We start from the raw sequence: 24,431 nt of genomic DNA, 5'->3' as shown, positions 1-24,431 counted from the left end.
AACTTTACTGGATTTATTGTAGACCTACACAGAAGAAAAGTGGCTGCTTTGGAAACTTTCGAAATGTACATTGCATGTAAAGAAACTTTGGTTACATGAGTAATGCAATATAGAAATCAGCATGACGTAGATTTGAAAAAAGTAAGCCTATTTTATAGAAAAAATGTATCTTATGAGCTATGGAGCTTCTCGCTGTGATGTACGGTAATGGGGAAAGGTATGATGGAAAAACAAAGGAAAACCCAAAGTTATGCACTGCATAAAAACGCAATAATACTTACTGTATTAGCATGAATTATTGCCTGTATTTTAGCTGAATAGTGCATATACAGGTGAATACAGTTAATAATCCATTGCTTGTATTCAGAAAGCCTGTATTCATGTGGATTCATGTGAATTCACGTGTATTATTCTACAATACAGGCAACTTATTAATGTGAATTTATCTGTATTATTGCGTTTTCATGCAGTGATGCATTTTGATAGAGTGCACAGGGGGCGCTCTTTATGCGGGTGTGAAGGAGTGCGGTTAAAGGTAATTATTGAAACGAAGCATGCGTGAAGTTTTGGTAGGTACTTTTGATGATGTTTTCACCAGGTAAAGGCGCCCAGGCTATTGATAGAATCGAGCTTGGCCTATTAGATATTGTTGACGCTGATGTCTCCCATCATTCGGTGGGTGAAGACTGTCGCTATACTGATAAATAAATATGTGAGAAAATTCAAGGTACACGTTTCGATAATGAAATGGTCCTTAGTTCACTCCTTCTCAAAAGTTACAGAAAAAGTAGTTGCCAAGAGACTCAATGCCTATCTCAACAGTAATTCACTTCTTGAACCGCTCCAATCTGCCTACAGAAAATTCCACAGTACTTAAACTGCACTTCTAAAGATCCACAATGACATTACTCTCTCCCTCGATGCTGGGCAATATGTTATCCTTGTAATGCTTGATTTATCTGCAGCGTTTGACACCATCGACCACAACGTTCTGCTTTTGCGCCTCGCTCATCTGGGTATTCAAGGTACTGCCCTCAAGTGGCTTTCATCATATCTCACCAATCGATACCAGTCCGTCATAATCCATGGTCATTCGTCACAATCAACTCCACTTCAATTCGGTGTTCCACAGGGATCAGTTCTAGCCCGCTTTTATTCACTCTCTATACTACACCCCTTGGACAGATAATCCGAAACCACAATCTTAAATTTCACCAATATGCAGATGATAACCAACTGTACTTGGCCTTCACAAAAATCATATTCCAACAGCAATTTCTCAAATCGAAGATTGTCTGGTTGACATTAAAGATTGGATGACATCAAACAAATTACAACTCAACGATGGCAAAACAGAAATCCTCCTTATTCGTTCACGATATGATCACTCACCAATCACCATTGACAGCATTCAAGTTGGATCAAGTTCCATTCAACTGGCAGACGCAGCACGCAATATTGGATTCCTGTTTGACAGTAGCCACGATATCAAGAAAAACACATAATTAAGACCTGTCAGAGCATCTATCTACTTATCCGCCGTATTGGATTCATCAGGAAATATCTCTCTAAAAAGACTTGTCTGACTCTCATGTATTCAACTTTTTCTGCCAAGCCCGACTACAGCAACTCACTACTCTACGGTTTACCGGACTCATACATCAGATTACTACAAAGAGCACAAACTCGGCTGCCCGTCTCATCACAAAAACAAGGAAAAGGGATCACATTACACCAATCCTGAAGGAACTTCACTGGCTCCCGCCGTGTCTTACAGAATTCAGTTCAAAATCCTACTTCTCACATATAAATCAATACATGGACTCGCTCCTTCATACCTGGCTGAACTCATTGAAGTCAACACCCCTAGCAGATCTCTCCGATCAAGTCTACAAACCACACTTAAAGTTCCACGAACTCGGTTAAAATCATACGGTGACAGATCCTTCTCCTATTCCTCATCAATTCTATGGAACAAACTGCCAGCTCCTCTTCGATCAGCCCGGACATTCGCACCTTCAGATCTCTGCTTAAGACTCATTTCTTCAAGAGAGCTTACCTGTGACCTAGTGTAAAGCGCCAGTGAACATTGCTGATGGATACTAGGCGCTATATAAATTATTTATCCTATCCTTTATCCTATCCTTCTGTGAAAATGTGAAAGTCACTGGCCTCTAATACGTCTGGTCGCGTAATGTTTAAGTACGGTCAAGGTCACTTCATATGACAGTAATTCTAGACACAGGATTTTGTTTAGGTAATTATCCGCCGTTGTAATCAACGGAAAGTCAAGAAGATTCTTTGCAGCCTCTCTTAACTCTAGCGTTGGTAGTTCATTTGGAACACTGGAGTCTGGAGAGAACAAACTGGCTAAACATGGCCAATGTGAAATCCGTTCTCACCTCCATAGCATGATAGTGCTACTTGGCCGTGTTGTTGAGACACAAAACATCATGGACGCGACCTTCGCTGTGCTGTCTCGAACACTACAGAATGACACCAATACGACCAATCCGCTACAAGCGGTCACCATGGCCTGTTACTGGGACACAGTACGGTATATGGTCGACCTTTATACATCGAAAACATACGCCAGAAGTAGTAAGTATTGGGTTTTTCAATTCTCAGGTGCCGCCAACTGGTAAATTTCATCACTTTTATAAACTCATCACAAACCATGTTTCAAAGGCTCATATACTGATTTTTTTTCATAATTTTGACCATGACCTAAAATTTTTAGTGGAAAGTAGAGCTGTTCGTAGCTGCCCTCCCACTGGCAATTGCGGAAAATATGGCCTCCCCTGATTAGGATACCCACTGCCCTCCAGTATCTATGGTCTGTCCGCATATCACAACTATTCAAACTCCCAACTGGCCCCACCATTGAAATGCCCATTGCAAAACTGTGCAAGGAAAAAACTTTTCATTTCATTTTTGAACATTGCTCATCTCTAAATTAGGAGTTAATCTTCCCTGAAGTTCTATCAGCCACTGCATTCCCCTCCCTCTACTTATTTTCTGGTACCCACGGCCATAAATTTTCTCCCGTCCACTGTAGAAACTGAAAATTCTTTCCCGTCCACTTTAAATATTGACTTTCTCTCCCCTTCCGCTATTTAGCTTTTAAATTTGCACGCCCGTTGAAAAAAACTGACACTAACAGCTTCGTTGGCGATACCTGAATTCTTTGTTTCATTATATGAATGCAGCCGAAATAATACATAGCACAGCTGCTCTTTGATTTTCGATTTGTGTATGGCAGCTAGCAGTTGTTGTATATTATCCTCCTTCCTATATGAGGGCTGCGTTTTCGTGGTTGTACTCTTTAACTGCGGATGCGTACCGTGTACACTGATTGAATTAAGCCATCAGAGTGAGTCTCTTCCATACAATCATACTTTCGCCCAGTCCGTGGAATAACTGTTTCACACATTATGAATAAGCACCACGTCACCAGCCCTTGCGTCACGCGATATTCACAGTAACGTGTCAGGTCTTGCTGACCTAGTAAGCTAATGTGGGGATGACAGTTCGCGAATGAATTGCTTGCCATAGCAGAGCGTTGACCTATCATGATATATCTCCATGTTGGACAGTGTCGTGTATCATGAATGTTTATATTATTTAACCAGTCAAGTTTATGTAAACCCATCGTATGAAAACCTGCCATCTGGTTGTCATGTGTCTACTCTACTGGCTGCCAAAACCGGATGTCAAAGTAATCGGACAATCAATTTTTGTAGTTATTAGCAAAAACCCGGACAATCAATTTTTTGTAGTTATTAGGAAAAAACCGACAAATATCATTACGTGCCAACGTCCTTAAGAACCTAAGAGCCAAGTATTGGAGAAGACTGTCACGCAATATTGCTTATTTGTCGCAATAACTTATAGGGACAGCCCTAGACACTACTGCAGCATCTCATGCCACCTGCAAAGACATTTTTAGGACGAATGTTTACAATGATAAACGCTGTGATAGTTAACAGACACTGGCTTCCAATCACTTACAATTACACATGAAATGTCATAATATATATATATATATATATATATATATATATATATATATATATATACACACACACACACACACACACACACACACACACACACACACACACACACACACCACTATCGACGGGTCTGTATTTGTGGAGGTTTCAAATGTCATTCTGCAACAAGCCGTACAACCTTAAAAGGTCTTACACGTCACTTATCCATTCGATAGCGCAATGGCGCTTTTTGCAAACGTTGATTTTCCAAAATATCATTTGAGCGAGTCCAGTGTCATTGGAATACATCTGACGGTATGAGATAGTAATAGAATGCACCATCTGATTCTCAAACTAGCAATCATATCTTTGGATCACTTTCAGTGTATTATTCGACTGGAAAATTCGAGAAGACTACGACCTTACTTGGAATGTCAAAGATGTTGGTGATTTCACCATGTGTCGACGATCTGGAAAGTCTGGGGGCTATGGGACGTCATTCGGAGCGAAATATTGTTTGACTAACACGAACGTTCATCCGGTCAGTGTACAAAAATAGTTATCGAACATTAGCCTTGGAGTGACTGTTATATATAAATATATATATATATATATATATATATATATATATATATATATAATATTATATAATGTGTGTGGGTGTGTGTGTGTGTGTGTGTGTGTGTGTGTGTGTGTTGAACAAGGTGAAGTGTGTTGAACAAAGAAATTATAATAAATCCGGGAAATAACATCTGTTAGAAAACTGTTCTGCATTAAGTATCCAAATACCAACAGCGGAATGCGTTTACCCTGTCCGGCCCACTTACTTTCCAAGAAGGGTATGATCCAAAACAGTTTTTTTTTCTTTATTGATTGTATTAAATGAACGATCGATCATCTGAAGATTGTGTATGCGTGAAACTTAATTGACTGACATTCTTGGAGTTCGTACATATAATTGTTAGGGTCACGTGATCGCCCAAATCTTCTGTAAGCTCAAAGGTAATGCCAAAAACCCCAAAAATGAAATAATAACATAATTACTGAAACTAACTCCTCTGACTTAGACTTTTCAGGTTACATGGGTGTGTGCTTGCCGAATTCTTGTAATGACGAAGATGTTCAGATTCTTATAAGGGAAGGTATGAAATTCCTTTTCAGTGGATTAACTCTTTAAAAACTACCATCACCGTTTTCAGTCGTATTGCAAAGCGCCATTGCTGTGGAATCAGTACATCTTCATAACTTTGATAATATATGAAAGCGAGATCGGACGGCAGTCGTCAGATATAGGGAGTACTGTGGCTTGGAAAACATCACCACTTAGAATTTAGTAAGATTTTTGTTATGCAATAAAACGTCAACAAAATCGATTGAGATGAACTTGGCCACTCTTACTCAGAGCGCAAGTGCTTTATATCTGCGGTGTCATACAGGGTTGAATCTTTGAAAATCCTCATGTGATTTGCAGGATATGTGGAGCGAACCCTGAATTGCCATCGTGGACGCGTACCGAAACAATGTGTTCACCAGTCAGTTATCCGTATACCTGGCCAGACTTTTTAGCCATGTAAGTACACTTTAAGTTATATATACTGCAGCTATCAACTTCACCTGTTCGAATATGCAAACGTGTTCTTAGTTTAGTTTTTCCCACAGAAGTCGTAATTGTTTGTTTTTTGTCAGCTTATTTAACAGTTTTGACTGTGATGTATTCGCTAGGTGATTGGGTGCCCCACGACGTGAATTGGAATCTGATCGAAAGTATACTGATTGAATCAGCACTACGTTTTGACTTTAAAGCAACGGTAACTTTGTTATTATATTTTAAACGATTTTCTGTCACTCAGCAACAAAAGACTACATCGGCTGCCATGTGTTTTCCGGGATTTTGTGGTACTTTTTGTTTACTAAAATTTTCTTTTGCAATCACAAAAATTGCATCATGTCAAAATGTCCTGTTCTCAAGGTGGCAATTCATTATATTCATATGTGGGTGATATTATAATCAGTGTTGCTAATTGAATTTTAGTCTGGCCTAGTGGACGAGCAAATGGAAGCTGTCATTAAATGTTAAAAAATGTTCATGTATTTCATGCACTTTGAAAAAAACCGTCAAATATTTCCTTACAGATGTGCTAAGCAAACTATCTTGACTCGCGCCAACTTTGTAAAAGACCTTGGTGTATTTTTAACAAGTAAACTTAACTGGAGTATGCACATTAACCATGTTGTTTCAAAGGCTTTTAAAATGCTTGGATTTATCAAGCGTTCTTGTAAATATTTTAATAGTATCAAGGTTTTAAAAACATTGTATGTCTCCTACGTCAGAAGCCACGTTGAATACTGCTCACCCATCTGGTCCCCTCATCAATTATATTGATAAAGAAATTAGAAAGAGTCCAAATAAAATTTATCAAGTATCTTTGTTTCCGTTCATCGATGGCTTACTCAAGGGCTCTGTATAGTAACCTATGTTATGAATTTCGCCTTCCCACATTGGAGAACAGGCGAAAATTTTTAGACACCCTTTTTCTTTATAAAATCCTTCACTCAGTTTATAGCGTTCCAGATGTTCTTGCACAGATTCATTTTAGCGTTCCTGCTTTTACCTTGCGTCGTGCTGTTCTTTTTAGACCAGTGTCAGCACGTACGAATATCTTGAAACATTCATTTTTATCACGAGCTCAGACTTATTTCAATTCTATCTGTAACAAGCAAAATTTGGATATTTTTAATAACTTCAGTAATTTTCGTCATGGATTATGTAAGATCCTTTTTTCTGAATAATTACTTTTTTCTGGATGTTTTTCTGTTTATCCTTCGCCGTGTTGTTGTTTTTTTGGTTTTTTATGTGAATTCTCCTGTCTGTTTGTTTACGTTGTTACTGTTATATATTTTTCGTTTTTGTATTATATTTTAATTTTCAAACGAACCTGTTATTGGGCGACCTGTTGGTTCGAGATTAAATAAAATAAAATAAAAAATAAATAGAAGTGATCAGTCAACAATACCAGTATATAATATTAACAATATGCCTTGTTTGTACCTCAAGTAATTTATACCTCAACATATCTAAGTGAGAAGAATCAGTTTAATGGAAGGAAAATAATAGGAAAATATTAGATTTAAATTAAAAATATGTAGAAAGGTTAGTTATTGCTCTACAAGAATATTCGACAGCAGAAATCTTGGGTTTTATTAGATAGGGAGGGATAAATTAGCTTTTATTGTGCTTATTTCCTGTACATCAAATAGTTAAATGTGCCTTCAAGTCAGATCTCCGGACACTCAGCCTGTCATAAATGCTTTTCTAGCCTACCGATTATGTCGCGCATTTTAGAAACTGTAGAGTATGTATATGAAATTTTTCACCTCTTAGCCTTTTCTGCTTTAAATGTCTCATCAAAGAAAACATGCTTTCCACTGAAGAATCATTCGAAAAGGAGCAAGAAATTTGCTTTCAAATATACATGTGTAGAAGATGACACTTATTCACTGTCATCTTAGTGTTCAAAATCCCCGCAAATTACTCTGACGATATGACGTATGTTCGTTTTACATTCTGTTGCATTTACATTAGATGCAAACTGACCGGACGACTCTTAGAAACGGGAGATCAAAAACCTTCAGTTCAGAGAGATTGCAAAATGTTCATGTGTCCTCGCAAAATTTAGCGTTATCCTTGCATCGCGTGGTAGTGAAGTTTGCAAATGGCGATATCAGGCAATTTAAATGAAAACCAAACATCGCATTAGTTGTTCTTTTTCAACTTTTGTACTCACTGTACATGTCAATCATCGTTTTTTGCACGTAACAGTTCGAGTTAAAACCCAACAGCGATACAACTAATAAAAATACTGCGGGGGTTTTAAAGCTCATATGGACTGAACAATGGCAGCGCGGTGATATACACACTGTGCCTGCAAGGGTGACATTTCACTTTTGTACACAAAATTTACAAACATCGAAAAACAACGTCAAAACTGATAATCAAACAGTCGTACTTTTACGGAGGTTTTCATCGATAACTTGTTGTTTCCTTTTAGATTTGTGTGCGCAGTACTGTTAATATTTATCGTGTGCTGTACAATATACGATATAATACGAAGAAGTAAAATGAAGGAAAAGAAAGAGGAAGCCTCCAAGATTTCCCCGGGAAACAGCGGACTTGAAAATCTGCAGAATAATGGAGAGGTCCAAGAGCCAGCAGAGGAATCAACGTCTGCTCAGAGCCGCACTACTTTGACAGCTGAGGTTACTGTTGAAGAACCGAATCAGCCTCCAATTTCAGCAAATGACAAAAAGGGTAAACAGATGATGTATAAATGGCCAGACACTTTTCCTAGTTCCATCTCTTTCTCGGTACCTGCGTGCTACATGTCTGAAATAAGACATGTGTGCAAAGACATCAGTGCAGAGTCTGTTTGTTTCTGGTCTGGTTGGGCGTTCTTCAGACCAACCAACATATCCTTTCTCATAAGTTCTGTCTTGAGGTCTGAGTGTTTATTCCGAGATTATCATTGAGTTGACCATGAAGTTGACATCGTTAAACCCAAATGTTTAGTGTATACATTCAAAAGCTAAAGCAATTCTCTTCGAAATACAATACATGGAACGATAAATGATTTGAACAATTCTAGATATGAGTATTTGTCCAACCAATTGTTACTATCACTTATGGTGACAGAACAACTCACATCATTTATCAGAACTTCTAACTGCAACATATCAGGTTTAGAGAACCTAGCTGCGAGGAGAACCGATTGATAGCAATTACGTTTTTGAAAGTGATGTCTGTCAAAAAGTACGGTGATCACGGTGTTGATATTGCTAATCGTATTTATGTGTTGACGTTTTTTTGGTCGAAGACATTACATAATTGTAAAGATATATATATATATATATATATATATATATATATATATATATATATACAGTACATAATTGTAAATATATATATATATATATAATATATATATATATATATATATATATATATATATATATATATATATATATATATCCTCGATGTCATCGTTTAGTTAGCATGATCGGTACATATACCTTAATACCATTCTCAATGACGTTCGAAAATATAGACTTTTAAATATCTGAATCGTTCTACCAGACTGGACACAGCTCCATTTGCAAATTAGAAAAGAGTTCAACACTGTTCAACATGATATTTTTCACGACGTTGGACGAAGAAACCTCATCAGAGTTACAGTTTTCAATTAATTCTCTTCTTTTTAGGCAAACTTGCCGACGTCGCCATTGCGTTCTCTGTCCTCGACACTAGCAACAAAATCTTCAATATGAATCCAGCCAAGGGAAGTATTGGATGTTTGAACGGTATACGTGTTATCAGCATGTTTTGGATAATAGTATTCCATACCTGGCTGTTCTTCACATCGCCCGAATACATCAGTGAGTATGCCGCAGTATGTTTTGTGTCTTCCTCAGAACAGTGAGCAAAAACACATAACAAATGCATCTGCAGGTAACTGGTGTTTAGATTTGTGTTTTCATGTTGTCTCACGCAAAGATGTAAGAAAACAAGAACTGATCACCATCGAAGGCACCTATAAATGTAAACGCAACTTGTATAAAAAATGTAAAAACAAATCGATCTGTATTTAAGGAAGTATGTGGCCCGAAACTGGAAGACTTAAAACATTGTTTTCAAAATGCCAAAAAGGAAACTCAAATCGTTCTTCATCAAAATTGTGAAATAAACTAAGGGGTCATAAGGTATATCTTGGTATGTTCTTGTAATAGAGAACATATTCAATTAACGAAAGTAATAGACATCGCAAATTCAACATGGCTGCTGTATCTGTGTTGACTCTATGGGGAAAATAAATTTCGATTGTCACTAAATAAGGTGTGAAAACTTAATTTTCTCAGCAAGCTTCAAAATGAGTACACACGGGTGGTAGTATAAAAGTTTGTATTCACAGTATTTGAGGGTTTGAATATTTGCATCCAAGCGCGTTTGGCATAGATATCGTCTTGACTTGGTATTGCAGGAAACGTTTTATATCTCCCTAGGAAATGTACGTCAGGTGCTAGAGCATAATAGGGCCAAACTCCTAGCTCAAGTGTTGATACACGGTGAACTTGGAGTAGAAGCGTTCTTCGTACTCGGGTAAGTTACAAGCACACTAACCGTCCATTCTTCGAAGACCCGATTCTTCCGTTCCGGTCGACACCTCCGTGACTGACGCCTATAGGGCAACGTTTACACAATCATGTAAATATGAGAGCTGATGATGAAATAAATGAATAGGAATTTGGCACCTACCTGAAAGTTTGACCACGTAACTTTTGTGCCTTTTTGAAGATAGTGACAATTGCACACAGTCTCTGTTTGTATAATATCTGTTTGTATATCACCTTGCTATGAAAAAACCAGGTGGTTATGTATGAATATTCGATTGTAACGTAGTAATGTAGTAAAAAAATAAGGATAATTATTTCCAGGAACTGAACAAGCGACTATTTTTTATGATTGTTTTCCTAGTGGTCTTCTAGTGTCCTATCTTACTCTCAAGAAAATTGATAAGATTGGTGGAGCAAGGAAAGTGAGCTGGTTGCGCTTCTTCGTCCATCGTTATCTGCGACTCACACCGGCCTACGCATTCATTCTATTGTTGTATTCCACTTTAACTATACACATGGGAGAAGGTATCTGGTGGCCATATTGGTATGTAACTCGGTTGCAGTGTCAAACTTGGTGGGCCAACCTACTCTACATTAATAATTTGTATCCTTTTCCTGGAGATACCAGAGAGGTGAGATGAAATAGTTTATCAACACATTCAGGTAATGTAACTTAATCCATGCAAACCGTCATTTCTATTTATATATGTGTGACTATTCCGAGAAAAACGATCATTTAACTTGGAATGTATGAGTTTATGGAAACATCCTATTTTTAGATTGGTCAGTTTGCTTGCACGGTAAATGTCAGATTCTTGGCTGATGAATTTTGAAAGTAAACATACTTGCGTACGCTTGCTTCAAGCCACAAAATCACGGCATAAAACAAGTAGCTATCACATAACTGTACGAAAAATTCATGTAATTGGTTGTTTCGGGGAAATCCATTGTAATTTTGCGCTGGTTAGACTCTAAAGAACTTCATTTACTGCTACCTGTTTATTTTACAATTTAGTGGCGAAATCGCTGTGCAAGTAATATTTTTTCGACGCTACAAAAACGCAACTTGCTATAGCTGTATAGTAAAGTTTACTTTGACGTGCCCATATTTTGTCTAAAAGGAAGAAAAGACTTCATATTTGCAGATGTCGGAAATTTTCACGTGATCAATGAAAGTTATCATCTACGCAAAGTTTCTAGCATAGTGTAAACGTTAAAATGTCTTAGTAACTGTGCATGCACAAGAAATGATGCACTCTAGCATGCTGTGAATTTTAGTTGTACGAAAGTCAATCGATCTCTCTCCTGAACTGTTTGACACCACTGTCTTGGATGCAGAGTACGCATTTCAACGTATGGTTCATTTCCGGTGTTGTGACGCGTGGACCCTATAGTTGCGTTGATGCATGTGTGACATGACCGCGCAGAAATAAAACAATCTGACTTCTGATGATTATGCAAACTTTATCATTTTTTAAATAGCAATGCTATGTCATGTGAAAAGTGCTCACAATAAAACCATTCGGTGGTTCAGAAAAATCATTAATATTCCAAACAATAAACCTCTGTTCTGTTACCGAGAGCGTCTCTCTCAATCGTCCTGGATGTCTCTTTTCACCGATGCATTTGTTTTCCAGTAGCTTTGAGGTACAGCATCGATCATCTTGAAGTTTTTTTCCTAATTCCTGTTTTATTGTTGATTGTCAGAATGCAGACAAAGTCCTTCTCTTGCGGGAAAGGATCTTGGCATACACAAAAACTTGCACTCTACTTAAAGTTCCATTAGCTGTATCTTCTGGCGATTTTTCCGTTAGTTTTGATTGAAATGATCACTGGCTCATGTTGAATAGCCTGTCAAATAACAGAGAATCGCATATTATTCGGAAACATTACGTGCCATACAACTAAATAACATGTGATTTTACAACGAAAATTTCAATTTTTGTCCGGACAGAAAATACAAACTGTTGACACGCGAATTGCAACGTAGGCATTCTTCTGCACCTGCGCGAGCTATTTACAGCAATTTCAAAATAAATATTCATTACTTATGCCCGGTACTTACGTCGTAGTCCATTGTCCGAGCACGTTGCGTAGCCAGATGTCTGGCAATCCATGACGCAATGTTGTTTTTATCCGGCAATAAACGTGAACTTGTACATCTGGCGTGATCGCGGCGTCAACAAACGAGCTCGGAAGGGCAATACGTTTGAACAAAAATTAGCAGTTTTATGTGGCTGTAACATCACTAATCATGTTTGTTTCTTCGTAAAACAACATTTTGCAACAAATATGAGCCTCAAACTTGGAATTTTCCGAGGTGAAAATGGTCAAAAGTTACAAATAATGGCCCTTTAAATTTTTAAAACTTATATCAGTGCCAATGTTAAACAGCCACAATTTTCAAAGGCGGTGTTTTTTTGTACAGGTTTAGAATGATGTAGAATACCTGATCGAAATCTCGCTCACGATCATCGGTACTACGTAGTATTTACAGGCAGGCATGTTTCAAAGCTGTTGACGGGACTCCCTAGATCAGACCCCCTAGCCAATGCACAAAACCCCGAAATTTTACGTCATCATTCGGGCATTTCTCCCGGCATGCATGCGGAGGAAGGAGACGATATGGTCGCGCACAATCGGGTAGAAAGGGCTCTATATTGCCTGATTTTAATATTATTTTCGTGTATAACTTCAACAGATTGCACTTTCTGTGCAAAAAGTAATTATAAACGCTTTTCTGGCATAATTATAAACCTTTATAGAGCTGATGAAATTAAAGATGGACTACCTTTGATTATGTATGCAGTGCGCCCTCCCTTGCTGAACGTTTCGTAGAGGATATCTGCGTTGAACTCCATACTGCTGCTATAAGGCTATCTTATAGCAAGCCAAATTCAACGAAGGGAAGGTGCACTACGTACTGCATAAATAATTAACACTGAACTGCAGCACTGAACCGTCGTAACTCCCAGAGCCAGGAAACATTGTTGCAAGAGAAGAGCGCAAAGAAAAAGGCTAATACACAAAACTAAGTTAATAGCATTATTCTTTATTATCTTTTAATTGGCCATTCACAAGCCCCTCTGCTTTTACACACACTCACTGCCAACAGAGAGGGAGAGGCTCGCACCTAGATAAGGTTCGAAAACAGTACTCTCACTTAATTATGGAAATTGGTCACTGAGGTAAAATACAAATTACCTCCTCCCCCGAATCGACTATTCTACTGGTAATGAAAAAATGCACTGCTTTGTTACCAAAATCGCTTCACTATTTTTATCTCACTATTTACATTGCTATTTTTTCGCTTTTATTTACAAATGATCGTTACTTTCTGAAGTAACTCTCATTATATTGATTTTGGTTTCTTTAGTGCATGGGCTGGTCTTGGTATTTATCCGCTGATATGCAGCTATATTTTATCAGTCCGTTGTTCATCGTCCTTTTGTACAAGTAGGTTGTCTTCTTTTTATGTTCTATTGTTCGTGCTTTGTCGTTGGAGAAATAATAACACCAGAGTTCGCATTTACGCTAGCCCAGCGTTGGAATTAGAATTTTTTTTAGTTTGCTACGTCATCGTAACGTCATAACTTAAGACTAGGGGCTATGTGCTCATACAATTAACCGCAATTTTTTGCTTTCGAAATCGGCAAACGAGTCAGGTATTTGTGTCACGCAGTTGATATTATGCATATAAATCGCACATTAATCGATCTGGTGAATGTACTTTGTTCTTTCTGCCGTGCAGTCGCTGGGTCATCGGTATAGGTTGTTAGTGTCATCACCACACTGTGTTCCTTTGCCATATCCGCTTACTTAAACTACGCCTTGGGCAGGTCCATAGGGAGCCAATCAAGGTATGTAACTGCAAGTAGGCTAACTTGTCAGTCAGTCGTTGAAGAGAGATCTGATACCATTGAGTACAAATATTCAAACATCAGGACTTGGTACTGCAGCTTCTCTGCGGCATATTTGTGAACTTAAATGAGAAAACACACCAGTATTACCATGCAGTTAAAAGATGATAAGATATTGTTCCGCACAAGTTTGCATGTAGAAAAGATTTACTTCATCATTTCATGTCTATTTTAAGTTGCGGTTTTTACAACGTTGCATACATTAATCAGCAGAACCGGTCTCAAAGTATTTTGTTTCGGCTGCCAAGTAATGACTTTAAGTAACAGAGAAATATAGGCTTTTATCAGTCATTGACAATGTTAATGGGCAATTACGGGCACTGTAACTTTTGCTTAATTCACACTAGATATGGTGAGCCCACTTTGGGAGAAGGATCGTGGCTGTACACAAAGCCATACTACAGGATAACTCAATATCTTATCGGTATTATCCTCGGCTATGTCTTGTTCAGACTGAAAGGAAAGAAGGTCAAAATCACAAGGTAAATGGAGAATTGTAGAGTGCTGCTATAGCCCGTGGTGTTACACATTCAATGCCATCACTGTGTCCAGGATAGGGTATGATTGCTTATAGCCACACAGGCGAAGGTTGTTTATCATCTTCAAATTGAATAATGTTGCGATCGTTTTACTCTACTGTCACTCCATACACTAAACTGAACTTTAGCCACATTCAAACATAAAACGTTAAAACTCTCCCTTGAAGGTATTATATATAGTCACCAAACGGCCTGTGAAATAGCAACACTTTGCTTGTTGCGTCGTTTGGCTACTTGTAAAATCTTTGTCAATCAATTTCAGCAAGATCATCTTTATTCCAAACGTCAGTTTTTTACGCACTTGTCAATTTATTTATAGATGTACCCCGAGCGACCACACTTTTAGAACGAGTTCAAGACGGGCTGATTACTCGTGTTGCTATGAATCAACGAATATCAATATTTATCTGTCACATGAAATGCCAACCATTTAATACGGTGAACATGACGGTAATCATCGCTGATGGCGAGCTGAATCTATCCCTGGATCCTGAAATCACGCCCGTCCACTTTGCCTTGATTGACAAATTGCACGTTCAGTTTCCTTGTGATATTTTGTCACGGTTTTCCTTCATTTATCTCTGCACTACATTTCTAGCCGTCATGTTCTTATAATAATGTTTTTACAACGATTTCAGGTTCTCAACGTCTTCATCTGGATCTGCACTGCAGTAGTTGCCTATCAGGTCATTTACGGTACATTTATTACAAGCGATGAAAACCCTGTCCCACAAGGAGCTGCAATTCTTTACCTTTCCATCCACCGATTTTTACTTTCTGCTTGCATCGGATGGGTTATATTTGCTTGCGCCACCGGAAATGCAGGTATGAGAAGTATAACAAATATTTCTACCACCGTCAGAAGGTGTTGTGAACTCGAGATCTCCCTTGCGAATAATTCAAAATGTTGAATGCCAGCTATAATATAAGACTTCCTCGAAATTCAGCAAAACAAGTATTCCACACGTTGTTATTTACTTTGTTCTTCGAAGTTAAACAAAATAAATATTGCAGGCGAATTATTTACAGTACGTATCGAATTATACTGACAATGGAGATTGACATATCCAGTCATGTATGGGTCTCGGGGCCGAAAATACGGACAATGTTAGGCCAAAAAAGGATAGTTTCTGGTCACAGCGCGCGTCATTTCAGAACGTGCGCGTCATGGCTTTTTGGGGGTTACATACTCATCAGTACAGCTATCCTTGATATCCCTGTTTGCATGTCCAAAAATGATAAAAGAAAACGGAAGTATTATGCAGCCAGTGAACTAACATTGTTAGGAATAAAAAAAGAAAGAAAAAAAAAGAAAGAAAACCGCGCCGCCGCATCACTTTTGCTGAATGTCAAGGACCAGAAACAATTTTTTTTGGCCTTACTGTGCAAAAGAGAATGCTACCGATTATTTTGTTCTTCGGAATCGCTTTGAAGTCTACTCTTGCTAGTTTTGACCTTTGAAAAAACTCCGAGACAAAATATTTGCATTCCGGGTTTCTTTACACTGAATAATGTTGCCCTAATATCCCTAATACATTTCCATTTTATAACAGACATTTACACCAGCATTCAGTGTCACGAACAGCTGGACAAACGTATTTTATCTCAATAAATTGAAAAAATCGTTTTTCAGATTTATGGTTAAGCAAAAGAAATTTAGGAAGCAATAGTCTATCTCTGACGTTACGGTTCGTATTTAGTATTTTGTAACCACCCATGTAGTGAATGCCCCTCGTTGGTTATTTGGACCTTAGAATTGCTTAGGAACCTCTTTTAGTTACAGCACACATATAAAAAAACAAAACGTACTGCGGTGGACGAAAATCCCATCACCTAAAAGACAGTTTGGTAAACAACGAAAATGCGGAGATGAAATTATAATTAAACCTGAAAAGCACCATGATGAATTGCCGAAATAGGTTGTTCAAATTGCGAACTGCTAACCGAATTTCGAGGAGCATACATTTATTTTTAAAACTTAAACATAAATTTATTATCACAGCACAGTTTCATGTCGTTACATGTATCGTTGATGCGTGTTTTCATACATTATTCGAAACAAAGCTGAGTAGCTCCCCGTAAAAGTAATGATTTCGTCTGCCTTGAAAGTAGTTTAATGACTCACGGTACCTGAGGTCATTGTATAGACTGTAGTCATAAAATATTCAAATGGCATAATTACTGGTAAATGTAAATTATCATTATTTTACTGTATTTAATCCAGGACCAGTGGATCAATTCCTCTCCTGGCGTGGATGGTTGCCTATTGCTCGTGTGAATTACTGCGCTTATCTGCTTCATTTAACCGTATTATTTATGTACACTTGGAGTTTGAAATACCTGTGGTTTTATTCCAACTTTAACCTGGTGAGTATGCACGGAATCCAACTTTCAATGCCAACTTTAACTCCAGTTTATTCAACTGCGAAGCTTAGGTGAACAATCTTCCTTCCAAATGGGATATGTGTGTGGGCGACAGTACTGAGAGTCGTCTATTGTGCAAAATGTTCCAAGTACACCGTAATTAATGAAAGAAGTAGGTATATCGTAGCAAATTATTTCGAATACTTTAGATATTCATTAACAGGAGTTTAAAAATTGGAAATTCTTCCTTCATTTTGCTGTGTACAGCCGATCAATTCAAAAATATAGTAATACAGGTTATAGTTTTATCGTCATTGTGTGTCTTCTCCCTGGACAGAATTCTTTTTGATCTGATGCCAAACACACTTGCATGCCTAATCCTGGCACCTCAGGCCAATATGATTGACTTTGAAGAACTATGTCGACCCCGGTTTCCTTCTCGACGACACAACTTTCTATCGGGAGAACAGTTGGAAATTGTGGTATCTTCGGATAATTATGTAAGGTGAAGAAAGATCGTTAATGATTGATAAAAGTGCTTGATGTGAAGGAAAATATTATGTAAACATAACAGATTTTGGACAATTGCATCAAATGGCAACTTGAAAATAATGATTTCCACATTCTATCATCACGAATTTTCTAAAACATGTTCAGTTGCATTCTAGGGATACAAGACCATCCCTTACAACACAGTTTCCTGCATTGCAATCACTGTAAATCCTGTCATTTGCGTCTCTTGTACACAGGCCGCGGTAACTTACGCTCTCGCAGTGATCTTCACCATGGTGATAGAGATACCGATAATTGGTCTGGAAAAGATCTATTATCGTAACAAGAACAAGAAGAACAAGTGATAATGTTAAGACGGAGTTGTCTCTGCCGACATTACACAAATAAAACGATATAACGTAGGCTGCGTGTTAACATATTGCTCCGAAGTGTAGAATACTCGCAATGGATATGGTGATGCACAGCATTACTTTCATTCGGTAGCCGTCTAATAAGCTTGCAGCCTACTTTAAATTATGTGTCTAACAAAACAATATGTAAGAATTAATTAAGCATTCTGCCATAAACAATGATACAAATGTCTACTCCATCATCAACTGAAAACGTTTAGTAAAATGGACGAAAGAGAGTAGCATTTTCATTTTTATTGAGTGTTCGGATTAAAGAAATTCTTTAGAAAGGGCATCTTTACAAGCCGTCAAAGATCTTTGTAAAACGAGTTGCATGGAATAAGAAAATACACATATATATTATACACATGTATCCGATCAGATAAAGTACTGAAAGTGTAGGTCAGTAAGCATGCCTTGCACCTATTTAAGTACAGCGTTCCTATATAAGATAATAATTTACTACTGAGTGTCAGCACTTCAAACCGAGATTGAGATGCATGACAGTGGACTGGCATTGTGTGTCTGTACTACCGCTTTTATATAGTAAATGCATTGCAGTCCTACATTTAACTGAAACTATCTCCTGTCTGATCACGGACAATCTGTTGCTCTGAAAGTACAGTCTGCCTATAGTCTTCATTTTGAAAACCACTTTACGGCCCCAGAAATGTACCTACCATAAGAACGTAACACTTGTACACGCTCATATAATGTATCTCAGACGTAACATAAAATCACATCCCTGAACGATTCCCACTCCACATCGTGTGATTGTGGGCAGCAGCCATGAGTGAGCATACATTTATAGTCTTGAATTCTTAAGCATACGTGACCAAACCGGAGCAGGGCAAAGGGCAGATATGGTCTAAGAAGAATTCAAAATGGAGAAAAATTACGCATTTCGGGGTTCAGCAAAAAGTGGGCATCAAAATCAGTTCTATATTGCTTAAAAGAGGAAAGCTATTGAAAATTGGTTGCTAACTTAGTAAGATCGCACTGATCTCTTCAGTTATAACAAGAATATTGGTAAGTAAAAAGACAGCAAAAGATTATGTCTTAAATTAACTTCAGCAGTTTTCTGTTTTTCTTTCCCCTTGACTATGCTTGATTATTAGTAATTGGATGTTTTTCGTTCTTTTTTCCTGCTTTTGATTAATTTTTGGACCATTTGCTCCGGCGAACGTCTTTTCAAGTTGAGCGAGAAGGCAAATGAGACCAAGTCAACTTCTGGAGTTATTTCAATATCGCTCAAAGCACTTATAAGATTTTCTTAACGAAGGTAACGAAGGATTTCGGTTTCCTGGATATGTAAATTTATCGGGAAGTTTTGAAATGCTGTACATGAAACTGTGATTTTCCGAAATTATTTGTGTCGTCAGACAATATGAGCGAGAGTGCCTCCCATATGGTGCTATGTCACGCAAAATCTCCTTTTGGGCATATCACATCACTATTGCACGGCAGTACAACAGTTTTATCCGCAATACAAATATAAAATGTTGATATTTACTCCGTGAGAAAATCATTTTTCACCCAACTGTCACAATTTTTGCTGTACTTTAATCAACATCCGTCGTTCCGCAGTATTGGACAGGTCAAAGCCATGCATTGGGTCCTGTTTGAAATGATGAACATTGTGACTTCATTTTCAGCGTTCTATATCTTTTAAAAGACATCGTTTTCTTGGTAGGCATTTACAATTTAAAAATAACATTGTTATTACACATTGCTATGAAGCATTCAAAATATTTGTATACGAGAAATGCAATTCGGAGAGTCATTTTGTTCTATAAATATAAACGTCTTGATGTTCACACTGACATTTATAAGATTCCGCTTTGTAAATGTAAACGTCCTGGTGTTCAAACGATTTTTGTAAAACTTCCACTTTGTGTGAACTTTGAAAGTTTACATATCAAACACGTAAGTAAAATACATATTCTAAGATGTATAAAGCATTGTTAGACGTCTAGTTACGTTTTATGTTAGCACATTTCGTTCGTAACACCTGGAGCGGCAGTTTAAATAGAAACGATCACAGTAAACAAACCACGACAAGACAAGTACGTTGATCAATTCATCAATTGTGAACGATAACTGGGCTCTTCACAGCTCTCTCTCTCTCTCTCTCTCTCTCTCTCTCTCTCTCTCTCTCTCTCTTAATTTCAAAGCGGTATGGTTGCACAAGCATGAAAGGACAGATCTCCTGTGAATTATCCGACACATTTATAAATGCAAAGACGTTCTATAGAGAGTCCCTCTGGTTATTTGGTCTACAGAACTGTGATGTATTTCACGTGTATTCTTTGCGTACGACGTTTGACACTGTAATTAGAGCTACTTCTAATCTCGAGACCTAATTGAACTTTACTGGTTTAGGGTACACAGCAGTCAGGAGAAAGCCTTTGAAACGTAAAGCTGTACATTGCACGTAAAGAAACATTGATCACATGATCATTGCAAACATAGAAATCGATTTCATTAAAAAATACTATGACGTGGATTTGAAAGAAATTTGCCTTGCAGAAAAGAGTATACCTTATAATCCATGGCACTTCAAGTCTCGTGGTGATACCGGGTTTTTTGATGGGAACGGTGTTGGGTGGGACAAAGGAAAACCCGGAATTATTCATTTTTTGATAGAGTGCATGTAGGGGCGCTCTACATGCAGTCAGATTGTCTTGCAAGGAAATTGACTTACTAGATGACAATTTCAATGAAAAGCAAACGGCTACTAGTACTACACTACATAATCCTCTTACAGACTAGAACAAAGTTGATCCCGGGGATCAGGTCCCTGGTCTTTAAGGTAACGAAGCCTACGTGTAGTCTTGCTAGGTAATTTTGACGATTTTTTTACCAGGTAAAGGCACCCCATGCTTTTGATTAAATTTAGAAATGAGCATAGAGCAGTTGTTTCTCATCCGTCGATAAGGAAAAAGTGTCTTCATACTGGATAAATATGAGAGAAAATTCACGTTACCCGTTTCGATAATGGAATCGTCCTTCGTTCACTCCCTTTTGTTAAAATCTGAAAGTGACGTGCTTCAAACCCCGCTTGGTCGAGTAATGTGTAAGTACTGTCAAGGTCACTCCATACTCCGATATTGTAAACACAGGATTGCATTTCAGTATATATATCCATCGTTGTAATCAACGGCGTCAAGAATTTTCCTACCCCGCGTTGGTCGTTCATTTGGAACACCGGAGAGACCAAATAGGCTGAAATGGCCGACACAAAGTCCGTTCCTACCACAATAGCAGTGATGGTACTACTTAGCCGTTTTGTTGAGGCTCAAGACGTTATGGACGCTAAATTCGATGTGCTGTCTCGAACACTGCAGAATGACATCAACACGAGCCATCCGCTGAAAGCGGTCACCTTTGACTGTTACTGGAACACTGTACAGTAACAAAAACATACGCCAGAAGTAGTAAGTATCTGGTGTTTCAATTCACTTTTACTATTACATGAACGCAGCCCAAATAATATATACTTCATATAGCACAGCTATTCTTTGTTTTTCGTTAGGTATATGACGGCTAACAGCTGTTCCCTTAAACATGATGGCTCCCTTTCGCGGCTGTATTCTACAGCTGCGAGTATCACGATGCTGTGTATTGCAGCTACACTGTGTACACTGAGTGATTTATAACCCCCTGAGTCGTATATGGTTAAATGATATGACGTCATTAAGTGAAAGGGGCAATTCTCATGGTTTAGTCTTTCATATACGTTGACAAGAACGGTGATTGCATACATCAAAGACCCGACCCCAGCAAACCTCTCAGGGACAATCTGTACCATCGGCTCTGCAGAGCCTAGGGTGTGGCAGTTATGTAGAACCATTCGCCCTGTCATTTTCTATTTAATAGAAACCAACTATATTCGGCAGCGAGTGTTTTGCAGCCACTTAAAAATCATCGTTAGGTTGAGTGAACGCTAACAAGGAAAAGCCAAAAGACACAGACAGGCTCACACTCTTTTCCGCATGATCACCTATAACATATTGTGTTGATAATCTAGACTTTCCTTCAAAAGTCCATGTGGTATTTAGTTGTAATTCATGATCTTCAGAGTCCAAGACAGGGGGGCTTTCAATGTTATGGCTGTCTTTATTAGCAAGTGATCAGACACTCCTTAAGGACATACAAAGTCTTTAAGAAGGATTTTTGGAATGGTCAGTTAAGCTCTAGCGAGCTGTCATATAATAATGAGCGTCAAAAATGTCATCATGTTTGGGACATGGAAAAACCAGATTATTTTCCTATATATGTTCTCTACATTAAAAGTGTGTTAATTAACAAACCCAATCTATTATTTTCTACACGTCTTTTAGATCACTTTTGCATGCTGTATTACCGATCGAGTAAACATCGGCTGCAGTCGTTGAGGATTATTTGAACTTTTTATACTGTTGTATGATCGACATTGATGAAATCAAACTGGTTAAAACACTGACTGTGAAATTTCCACAAAGGTGATAGGCAGTCCCTTCCATACAGATCACACTTTCTCTCAGTCAGTCGGCGAGTGACTATGTCACACATTGTGAATACCACACCTTTAAACACAACGCTGCACGTGCCTGCGTCAAGCGAACATTCATAGTCACATATCAGGTTTTGCTGCCCCAGTAATCGAACCACGTGAGAACTTCAGTTGGCCTATGATTGGCTTGCCATAGTGGTAGAGCGTTTGACCTATCATCAGGTGCTGCCAACTGGTTAATTTCATCAATGTCACAAAATCATTACAAAAGACTTTTCGAAGGCTGATATACTGATTTTACAAAGTTTTGACCTTGACCTAAAATTTGGAGGGGACAGTAGAGCTTTTTGTAAAGTAGAGCTGTTCGTTGGCGGCACCTGTATCGGAATATATCTCCATGTTGGACAGTGTCATGTACATTGTATCCTGAATGTTTATATTACATTAAAAGTCATATTTATGTAAACCTATCGCATGAAAATGCCATCTTGTTGTCCCTGTGTCTACTCTACTGACCAGTTAAAAATTCGATTATTGCGTAAGACATAATATATATATATATAATATATATATATATATATATATATATATATATATATATATATATATATACCACATATATATATATATATATATATATATATAAAATATATATATATATATATATTTATATACCAAAACTTGTTTGTATCTTCTCAGAGGGGTAAAGTGCTCGATGCAGGGATGCAGAGCAATATTACAATAAATATGAGAACACATCAAGTATTACTCGAGTTTCACGCATACACGCGATCGTCAAATAGGTAGATTTTATTGTGTGAGATTTGCTTCAGGTGCGTACATATAGGTATCACGTTGGCTCAAACCATTTGCTGTTGTGGGTTGGATTGAAATTTGACAAGTAAAATTTGTTTTCGTGTCGGAACTTGGAGACCAACTCGGAACGCTTGTTTAAAAGGTTAGGTAAATCTGCATCGATTATGAATAGCTCCTCTGTAAGGCAAAGGTTGCATTTCTTTGACACATTTGAGTAACTACTTGCTTTTGATAGGATTGACCATGATATATTAAATGGTTTGTCCTGAGATTTCAAGTGACAGACATATTTTGACAATTCTGTGCTGTTGGCGTATGCCTTACTTCGAAAAGATTGGACATGATTTGCATAGCGTGTTTTAAATGTGTTGTCAGTTAGACCGATGTAATGTTTCGCCTCATTGGCATCGCTTGTAACAGTAGCTTTATAGATTATGGATTTAGACTGGCAAGCCCCCTGGAGTGGGCAATTGGTCTTGATGCGGCACTTACATACATCTGTGGGTTTTCTATCATTGCGCTGGGTGACCCGTTTGTTGTGTGATTTTATAATGCTGCCCATGTTGTGCATGCAGCTATATAGAGATGACGGCCTGGGTGTAATCAAGAACGCCACTGGCAGAAAAGCAGACAGAATGAAAAAGGACTTATCAAAGACGTTCAATGACCTCGGCCTGAAAGTAACCATCGATGTAAACAGAAGTATCGTGAACTTCCTTGACATAACTCTAAACTTGAGCAACGGCCAATACTACCCATACAGAAAACCTAACGACAACACGATATACGTCAATATGAAATCCAACCACCCTCCCTCCATAATAAAACACATCCCCGATACAGTTGGAAAGCGCATCTCCTCCATATCCAGCGATGAGAGTCTGTTCAACAAGGCATGCAGTGATATTTACAGTGAAGCACTTAAGGCCAGTGGGTACGATGACCAGCTAAATTACACACGTGTTGACAAGCCGGTAAAGAAAACAAGGAGCAGACAGCGTAGAATTACATGGTACAACCCACCCTACAGTAAGAGTGTGAAAACCAACGTCGGAAAGGAATTCTTCCGTCTCCTTGAGAAACATTTCCCAAAGGATTGTAAATTACATAAAGTTCTTAACAGAAATACACTTAAATTAAGCTACAGCTGCATGCACAACATGGGCAGCATTATAAAATCACACAACAAACGGGTCACCCAGCGCAATGATAGAAAACCCACAGATGTATGTAAG

General features: G+C 38.1%; 1 protein-coding gene across 2 annotated transcripts in view; it reads left to right on the top strand.

The window, feature by feature from the left end:
• The first annotated feature begins 2,498 nt into the window (after window positions 1-2,498).
• The window catches only part of LOC139116125 (nose resistant to fluoxetine protein 6-like), a 40,978-nt gene continuing 19,045 nt past the window's right edge, over window positions 2,499-24,431 (top strand). The window contains exon 1 of one of the 2 annotated variants that reach the window (XM_070678668.1): window positions 2,499-2,601. In XM_070678668.1, coding sequence (XP_070534769.1) covers window positions 2,532-2,601 — 70 coding nt within the window. In that variant the 5' untranslated portion in view covers window positions 2,499-2,531. Of the gene's footprint in view, window positions 2,602-20,897; window positions 21,323-24,431 lie in introns of those variants that run through there. The other variant, XM_070678669.1, reaches the window with a different exon arrangement.

This window comes from Ptychodera flava, chromosome 17, assembly GCF_041260155.1.
Source record: "Ptychodera flava strain L36383 chromosome 17, AS_Pfla_20210202, whole genome shotgun sequence".
NCBI classification, from domain to species: domain Eukaryota; kingdom Metazoa; phylum Hemichordata; class Enteropneusta; family Ptychoderidae; genus Ptychodera; species Ptychodera flava.
This window is presented reverse-complemented; position numbering and strand designations above follow the sequence as displayed.